This window comes from Sceloporus occidentalis, unplaced genomic scaffold (genome assembly GCF_023333645.1).
Source record: "Sceloporus occidentalis isolate IW3139 unplaced genomic scaffold, rSceOcc1.0.p SCAF_3, whole genome shotgun sequence".
In the NCBI taxonomy this organism is placed as follows: domain Eukaryota; kingdom Metazoa; phylum Chordata; class Lepidosauria; order Squamata; family Phrynosomatidae; genus Sceloporus; species Sceloporus occidentalis.
Window position 1 is genome coordinate 194,050,944 of NW_028316983.1, and position 9,877 is coordinate 194,060,820.

General features: G+C 41.3%; 1 protein-coding gene across 1 annotated transcript in view; it reads left to right on the forward strand.

Annotated features, from left to right (window-relative positions):
• MEP1B (meprin A subunit beta) overlaps positions 1-6,688 on the forward strand; it is a 29,270-nt gene extending 22,582 nt beyond the window's left edge. Inside the window, exons 12-15 of the mRNA XM_089518366.1 lie at positions 2,406-2,588; positions 3,790-3,952; positions 4,391-4,592; positions 6,349-6,688. Coding sequence (XP_089374492.1) covers positions 2,406-2,588; positions 3,790-3,952; positions 4,391-4,592; positions 6,349-6,363 — 563 coding nt within the window. The 3' untranslated portion in view covers positions 6,364-6,688. The remainder of the gene's footprint in view (positions 1-2,405; positions 2,589-3,789; positions 3,953-4,390; positions 4,593-6,348) is intronic.
• Positions 6,689-9,877: the final 3,189 nt, after the last annotated feature.

Here is a 9,877-nt window from a genome sequence, read left to right on the forward strand (position 1 = left end):
ATAAAGTGGCTCTCAAAACCAGCCAGTAATTATTTTAAACAACTGCATTCTATAATCTTGTGTTGAACTTTTAATTAGACATTCTAATTCCCCCCCCCCCCCCTGTAGTAATGCAGTATCCCCTTTCAGCTTTATTTCTTGCAGTGGGTAGTGGTGAAATCCTTTCATTTTTATTTTTTTTATTTTTTGAGGTAGCAAAGATATGTACACTGGTTCTTAAAATCACCACTAATCACATATATATTTAGTTATTTACTTTATTTTAATAGATTTAGATTGCATAAGCATATTCAGAAAGGTTACTAGATGGGAGCAGTACTAAACTGTACTAAAGGAGAGAGAGAGTACAAGAAAATTATACTAAAGTTTGGTCAGAGTACAAGAAAATCTAACTTTTCTATGTGAAAACATATTGTGTGCTAAATCTGCTTTCGTATACATCCTGTCTGTAGAGATACATTACAGTAAATTGTCTCTGTAAATTGGTAGCAAAAAACTTAATCCTGAAAAGCACTCAATCAGTATCTTGTTATCTAGGGTCTTTTTCAAAGTCTGTGATATACAGCATCAACATGGAGTATCTGTTACTACAGTTACTACTTACAGCTACTCTGTGAGAAACCATATTCCGAGGCCTGCTGTTTTATCTATGAATTGAAGGGGAAATAAACCTTTGGGAGAGAAGGATGAATCATTCAGTTGCTCAGCTGCCCAATGTATTATTTTTCCCACCTTTCATAGAATCATAGAACATTGGAGTAGGAAGAGACCCCCAAGGGCCATCCAGACCAATCCCCCGCCATGCAGGAACACACAATCAAGTGTGCCCAACAGATGGCTATCCAGCCACAGGGCCTGCCAGAAATTGTTGAACTGAAATCCCTGTCAGTCCTAACCACAATTGTCAGTGATGAAGGTTAATTTTAATGCTGTTTTAATTGATTTTATTGGCGAGTTACAGACTGCCTATTTGGGGCGGGCTGTACCCGCTCCTTTCCCCAGTGTATCGGGGCCTCAGTGGTCAGAACGGCAGCCGCTGAGGCCCCGATCCGCCGCTTTTCAGGCTGCAGGGAAGTGGCAAAATGCCGCTTCCCCGCAGCCTGAAAAGGGGTGTCCTTGGGGCTTCAAGCCCCAAGGACACCCCGCGGCGGTGGGGAGGAGGAGAAAGGAGCCGCTTGGCCCCTTTCTCCCTTGCTTCACTGGGTCCAGCCGTCTGAAGGCTGCGCCCAGCGAAGCAAAGCGGCACCGTAAACCAGGAAGGAGCTCCGAAACGGAGCTCCTTCCTGGTCCGCGGAAAGGGCTCACTAAGTGCCCTGGCGCGGACCGACGACGTCATGCCCGCGCTGCCCTGTATAGAGGCGGCGTGGTCATGACGTTGTCATGGCGGCCCCCATGTGGAAGGGGGGGCGCCATTTTGTATGGACTCAGTCCGTACTAGGGTTAGGGGGGTGCAGAAGCACCGCACCTTCCTAACCCTAGTACGGACTGACTCCGTACTTTCATGGCGGTGTGTAACTCGCCATTGAGATGTTTTATACTCCAATTGTATGCCGCTTTGATCAAATTTTGGAAAAGTGGATTATAAATAAACCATTTATTATTATTATTATTATTAATGGGGATGTGAGGGTCTCACATGTGCCATACTGTATGTCTACTGCTGCTTTTCCTTCTCCACCTCTGAAATGTATAACCCACCTTTTGGCAAAAACCTATGTCAGCTCAAATAGGTGCTTAGGCAAGTAATTTACTAGGTTGGGGTGAAAATGGATCTGTTACGTATGTGTTTTGATGGAGACTTTGTCTCTCAGGGAGCTTCATGAACTGCTCAAAATGTCAACAAAATCCACTTCTGGTCTTGGGGGGAAACAATAATGTTAAAACAGTGCCCAGGCCTCCCGAGGCTATTTAAAAGGTGATTTGCCCCTCGGGAGGCTTCCAGGAAAGGCAATGCACCTTTCACTTTAACAGCAACAGGACAGCCAGGATGGTTCAAAGGCTGCAAAAACAGTTGCACTTTGGCCATACCTGTCTAATGGGGACCCAGTGTGCTTCAATGGAGTCAGTAAAAATCCTTGCAGAAAAGTCCTTGGCTAGCTTCCTGCCTCAGGATAGTATTTCTTAGTCCATCCAGATTTCTCCAGCTCCTCACAAGGCATAGAAGGTGATCTTGGGCAGCTATTTGTCCTGGGTTTGGTGATTATCTAGTCTCCTTGAATATTGGTAAAAGTCCAGACTATGGTATTATTTCCTCAAGGTATCACACATCAAGATTGAATCCTACAATTTTAATTTGTTGAGGAAAAGAGAATCAGGTAATGTTCTGAACCATCAATTCCCAAAAAATACTGGAATATATTTATTAACCTGTCAGTGTCTAAATATATTTATCATTTACTTCATAGACTTCTCAGGCAATTACTATTGGGACAGACCAGATAAAGTAGGAACAGAAGCCACCTTTCCAAACGGCACTAAGTTCATGAGAGGACCTAGATCTGGAACAAGTATCTTTTTAACACATCAAAGGCTTAAAAGTCGTGACTTCATTAAAGATGATAGTATTTTCATCCTTGCAACAGTGGATGGTATGTGGCTCTTATTTTGAATGTGATATTCATCTTTCTTTGTGTGATTCAGTCCCCCAGTCTGAAGCTGAAGCCAAACCAAGAAACTAATTCATTTTTTTAACATGTTAATTTGAGGAAATAGTTACTTTTGCAACAATGAGCTGGGAATTTTTGTGTGTGTGCCTATAACAGCCATGGCTGTCTGCTTGTTACTTGCTGCTGAGTGTGTATGCTGACTATGGCTGCATCCACATTACAGAAATAAACCAGATTGACACCACTTTAACTGCCATGGCTCAATGATATGGCATTTTGGGAAATGTAGTTTGTTTTAGCACCAGGGCTCTGTCAGAGAGCCTTCTCTGTCAGAAAGGTCTCACAAAGCTAGTTCCCAAAATTCCACAGCATTGAGCCATGGCAGTTAAACTGGTGTCAAACAGGCTTATTTCTGCAGTGCGGATGAAGCCTCTGTTTCAACAGAGAGGGATGAGGAAGGGTAATGGGTAACTGCATACTGCTGTAGTCAGCATCATGGACAAAATTGAGAGAGCGTTAGAGCACATAGCCAGGGAGGGGTAATGAGCAACATGAGCTGCACAAAAACTAGGATTAATTGGAAATACATTTAGCCTATTTTATTTTTTTTGCCTTACTCTATTCTGCTCAGCTCTTAACAAGAGCAATTGAAAGAAAGAAGGGGAAGCGGTTGTGTGTGTGTGTGATTCTGAAGGCTAGGGTAGGAGAGGAGTCTGGACTGCTGCCACTCTGCATGAGAGAGTGTGCCAGTGGCTTGGAGCAGAAGAGGTTGCCCAAAACAGAAACTAGAAAGCATTTCCTACATTTTTCAGTGGCACAATATTAACAGCAATGGTTACACAATACCTTAAATCCTATTGTTAGTCCCAACTAGAGTAGAACAATTTAATCCATGGGATTTACTTACATGTTGACTCATCATTCAATAATGGATCTCATGGTTCTACTCTAGTTGGGACAAAGCAACAGGATTCCAGTCTTTGGATTCTGGGCTGCAGTATCAACTTGCTGTTCTGTCAGAGTAATGAATAAAGTAATGAGCTCCCTTTAAAAAACAACAACACTCTGCACTCTGACTGGAGTACTCGCTCTCTTACAATATTGTCCCAATGTATTGATTACTGTATGATTATGTACTGATTATGATGTAAGAATTCATGTTTTTTTCCTTGTTATTGTTTAGATATATCTCATTTAATATCAACGGAACCAAATCTTACAGCCACCAGTGTGCCAACTACAAATCAAGTGGCAACCACCACTACCTCCATGGTTGATGTGTGTATAGACTATGGCTGTAAGAATAATGGAACTTGCATTATTGTTGACAGAAAGCCTATTTGCCGGTAATTGATTTATGTATCTCTTCAAGATTAATTCCCAAGGCGATATTTCTAGTAAGACTTCAACCTTGTAACTATTTTGCATTCATATTTATGGTCACAGTACCATTGCCCACATCATAAATGTCTCTGAGATCCACATTTAAAGACAGTTAACCATCCCTAGTGATGGAGTTTTGTGGGGTGCTGCTAGATGACATGACCAGTCCTTCTTGCTAGCAACAGTGCAAGGAACAGAGGCAAGGATCCCAATAAGATCCTGTTGCAACTCTTACTCACTCACTGCCCTGCTTGTCAGGGCAGCACAACTTAGTTGGCCAGAGCAGGAGATAGATCCAATAGGATCCTGTCAAAGCTACAGAGAAAAACGAGAAGAGCTTCTAGCATTGTACTTCATGTGCTGTCTGAATGTGGCTTACTAAAATGTGTTGTGCTTTGCAGGTGTCCTGCTGAAGTGGACTGGTGGTACATGGGAGAAAAATGTGAAGAGAAGGGAACAAGACAAGATATTGCTGTAATAGCAGTTGCCTCATCTCTTTGTGTGTTTGGTGTCATGTTGATCATCACTATTGTAACTACTTGCTGCCTTAAAAAGAAATACAAGAAACAAATGCAAGCCAATAGAAGCCTGGAATTTAAAAATGTAAGTATTTGTCTTGTAGCAGTATACATTTTCCACTAGTCTCTACATTTCCCCCTTGGTATGTATGATTGTGGGATGCATCACTTAGGTTCAACCATCCACTCAACATCAAATGTATAGGGAAGCTGGTGCTGGCAGATTCTATGGTTTGAAAGTTCAACCTAGGTTTTCCAGACTGACCCGCACTAGCTTATATTAGCTCATGCTGCAGTGGGACATTTAGGAATTTTACACTTTTATTCCCATATGCATCAGCTTTCTCTTGTTATTTTTTCATGCTTGTTTCAATGCACATTGTTTTCTGAAAGTACAGTTTATGTGCCAAAAGATACAACAAATAGTTGAGGCACATGCAAACATGGATACTCTATCACTAGCATTTTAATTTTGAGAAAAGCATGACTCTTGTATCTCTTCGTTTTCTGGGTTAGTAAGTTGTACCTACTCTCAAAGCTATTTATTTTAGTAAATGCTTTAATTACTTTGAATTAGAAACATGCTACTTTAAGAAATCCTGTCTAATCAGTAAGTAACTCAATTACTCCTACCTTGAACACTGAAACTATACAGTGCCTGGCATCCTGCCACTCTGTTAGTGACATGCACAGACGTAAATCTAATTTACACCTGCATACATCTTTTTTGTGATTGTTGCGGGGGGGGGGGGGGGAGGAATTCACTACTTCCATTGCACAATGACCCTCCTAACTACTGAACTCATAGCTCTTCTGCCGAAAGTCCCTCCGAAAGGGCCATGCAACAGCCTCAGTAAGGTGAGATGGCAGCAGCTGGCTATGTCCCAATGGCTGGATGCACGCTTGGGAGTTTATGGATTATGCTTTCATCATCATTTGTCCAGCTACTGTATCATTATAGCCAGACACTTATTAACTGCCCTTGCCTTCCCCTAATGAACATGGCAATGTGGGGGGGGGGGAACCCCTGGCAAGAAGACAATGAGTCCTGTGAATGTGGATGGGTGAAATGTGTAGTAGTTCTGTCTCAGTGGAACTTTACAGGTACAGTGGGCCCTTGGTATCCACTGAGTTTGGTTTCAGGGCACACACACACACACACACACACACACACACACACACTACAGTTCCCATGGATACCAAAATCTGTGGATGCTCAAGTCCCATTAAATACAGTGGCATAGTAACGTGGTGTCCCTTATATAAAATGACAAAATCAACTTTGCTTTTTGGAATTTATAGTTTTCAGAATATTTTCAATCCATGGATGCTGAAATCCGTGGATAAAAAATCTGTGGATATGGGAGGCTAATTGTGCATGTGAAAAGGATCTAGGGGTCTTGGTAGACCAGAAGCTACACTTGAATCAACAGCAGCCAAACAGGCCAATGCATTTATGGGCTGCATCAACAGGAGTATAGTGTCCTGATCAAGGGAAATTGTAGCCCCGTTCTATTTTGCCTTGATCAGACCTCACCTGGAGTACTGTGTCCTGTTCTAAGCACCAGAGTTAGAAAAGAGATCAATAAGCTGTATTGTTAGCGAATTCACAAAAATCAGGAGTCACTTTGGACTGACTGTGAATCCACCTCAGAATGACCCCCCATAGAAAGCAATCACATGAGATAATACATCATGTTTTAACGTGAATTCGCATGGTTGGACTTGCAGTGGCTTCAGATCAGAGCTGCAAAACCCTCTGTGTGATAAGGGCCTTTGATGGCCAGTATACTTTCCCTCAATTACAGTGATTCATAACAAGTATTTTCCTCATTTGACAGGCAACATCATTTTGAAGACAGTGAAACTATGAAAAGTAAAACAGAATCAGGTTGTGCTACTTGGATGCCTCATTCACAACTTCAACATCTTTTTCAATTGGCCAGCAAATGTTTCATTTATAAGTATGGCAACCAAAGGCAATGTTTGGTCCCTTCTCTTTCCTAATCAACTTTTAAAAATGTAGAATATGGACACATGGGAACTGTGGCAGATAGGACTATATAGTGAAGTAATTTATCCAGCACAGAAAGTGACATAGATAAGCCAACTGGTCAGGTTTTGAATCACTACTACAAAATTTGTAAAATGGGTCTAGTAATGTAGTTTTTTTGCTCTGTAACCAACACAGATCCAGGGTGATGGATGAATCACCTCCTAATATTTAGCTGGCTCCCCCTTATTCCCTAAAATGCTCTTTAAAACCATGTTTGGGATTTGGAGGAACAGCTGAGAAAATGGATGGAAAACTACACATGCTCCAGTGGTGTTTCCCTTTGAAAAACCAATAAATTGCTTGGCTGATTTCTGAACTCAGATGTAGTTGTTAACTCCTCTTCTGGGAGGGGGCTTTGTTACTGAATTTAAATAATGTATTTAGGGCATTGTCCATGTGAGGACTAGAGTGGGGTGTCTGCTGTGCAAAGTACTAACAGAATTTATTTGGAGAGAACAAAACCTACTTCCTTGTATTCAGTTAACTGAATGAAGAGCTTCCCAGTGTCTCCTCTTCCCCAAGTAAGTTATTAAAACTTTTCTAAAGGATAAAAACAACCTATTTCTAGGCTACATTATAGCTTGCCTGCTGGAAGATAATAGTATTATTGAGGCCATACTTTATTATCTTCCTATGCTATGCTAACACAGCATAACAGATTTGTGCAAGTTTGATGAGTGAGGGATGGTAAAAAAACATCAGTGCTCTATCACATCATATGCTCTTATATATTATGATATAGGCATCCTCCTTTATTAAATGTTTCATTGTGAAGACCTTTTACTACTTTCAAGGACCAAATAGCTAATACCTTTTTAATATACCATAGTAGCCATGCATAAAGTGTTAAAGGTGTGCTTCATATATCCTGAATCTTAACAGCAATAATGAAAATCTCAATATCTATTATACACAACAATTAAATCAATAATGTGCTTCTGAAATAGAAGTAATTTCTGATCTAAAATTGTGTTCTGGACATCTCCTTAAACTCCATAAGTGTGAAAAAATGCAATGAATCACAATGTGAGCCAGACTTCCTCAACCTTGTACCTTCCAAATATGTTTCATTCCTGTTTTCATCATCAGCCCATTTAATACTTATGCTTGCTGGATATGACAGAGTTGTAGACCAACACATCTGGAGGAGGGGACGAATGCTGGTATAATGCACCTATCTGACAAATTCTGGAATGGAACCTGTACCTCTTCTGTACTTCTTCTGAAGAAAACTAAATTACAATGTTACTAAATGTTGCAGAACACTTTTTAAAGCACACAGGTACAAGAAAACTAGATGAGGTGCATGACATAAGTACACCATTACATATCATATACTACCATGATGAGTGTAATGTAAACAAAGAAATTTGTGATCACTGTTTGTATTATTTTTAGTGAAACTGAGTATCAAGAGAGAGAGAGGTGCAAGTGAATGCTTGCATACTGAATGCTAGTTGAATACTTCATATGCTGATTTTTTTCAGATTGTGCTATAGCAGGAGTGCTGGAACTTGCAGATCAACATCTGGATTCCTGTCCATATACTATATGAAGAATATGGTGTCCCATTAAAAGCCAAACTCTTGATATGAAAAGTTCTCTGCCATATGTAGTAGAGGCATACTATCCATTCAAATAAAATCTAAACTAAATTGGCCCTCAGCCTTCACTCTCAGCATCACACCTTCTGCTATGTGTGAAAAAGTACCCACACAGGCACTTTAGCCTCTGTCATCTTCACACAATTTTTTAAAAAATGGTGTGTTGGGGAGTGGAAGTAAAAACTTACACACACTCCACAGCCCCTGTAAAAATTGAGCAACAAGAAAAACAAAATCACAGACCCATAAACTACGCAAGTCTCTTTTCTAATCTCTTGTTTACAACAAAGAGCTTCTTTTCTCTTTACCCCATTAAATCCTCTGGTTACATTGATTTAAGTCTCTTTTTCAGCCTGAAAATCTTCCATCTTTTCTTCTCCCAAAGTATGGCGCTGTATAGACAGGCCCTATGGGGGACCGTCGTTATGCATGAGGGGCGGTGCTTCCTGATGCACCTTGCCCCTTGCACGTAACAAGGGCGTAAAAATGGCGGTGCCCTATACACATGGGCGCCGCCATTTTGATGTGATGGACGCCCAGCGTTTGCACATCTCGGCACCTTCATGACGCTGCAAGTGTGCCATTGGCGCCTGTGGTGTCACAATGGCACCGGCAGAAAGAAGCTGCTTTTTGTGGCTTTTTTGTTGCATGAGGGAGTCACACGGTTTGTTTGCTGCGGCTCCCTCGTGCAACAAATGAGGGCAGCGGGTGACCGCCCTTTTGGGTGGTCTGTATCCCGCCTATGTCTCTGAGAGACTATTAGGTTCTTCAAATTTCTCGTTCCGTCAGCATTTTCTTGCTCTGTAGAAATAAAATCCTCCTTCACCTCCATAAGATCTGATTCTGCTTCAGCCTGTTCTACCATATTAACTTCAGTTTCTCTAAGTTGTTCCTTCTGGCTTATTCTTGCCATCACTTTTTTTTGTCTCTTCCAATTCTTTGAAATTTGTTCCTGAATTGATAGTTCAAAATTACAAACTAAGGCGGGATACAGACTGCCCAAAAGGGTGCTCTTCCGCCGCCCTAGTTTGCTGCGTGAGGGAGCCGCAGTGGACAAACTGCACAGCTCCCTCGCACAACAAAAAGAAGCCGCAAAAAGTGGCTTCTTTCTGCAGCGCCATTATGACGCTGCAAGGCGCCAATGGTGCACTTGCGCCATCATGAAGGCACCAAGACGTGCGGACGCCTTGTGTATAGGGCACCGCCACTTTTACACCACCGTCGCGTGCGAGGGGCAAGGGCCATTTGAAAGCGCTGCCCCTCGCATGTGACGGGGCGCCTCATAGCGCCCGTTTAAATAGGGCCACAATCTTCCCAACAATCTTCAACTTTCCTAAGACTCATCATCATGATTATACTCCAGTTCTATTTGAACATTATATTCTTTTCTATTATTGTTAATACAGTAGTAATGACATGTTCAATTTCAAATGGCCAGATAAAAAGATAGACTCAACAATGCTGATATCCTTCAAAAACAAATAATCTTAAAGTATATATATATATATATATATATATATATATGAAAGACTTGATTGTTTAAAAAAACCCAACCGTTTCTATCAAACATAAAGTTTAAATCTTCAGTTCCTCCAAAATGCCAAAGTGTGTGTGGGGTGTGGGGGTGGGGGTGGGGGTGGGGGAATGATGCAGACAAAGTCCAACAGAATAACATAGTAATCTTCAGATTACTTCTCTCAACTAGTCTTC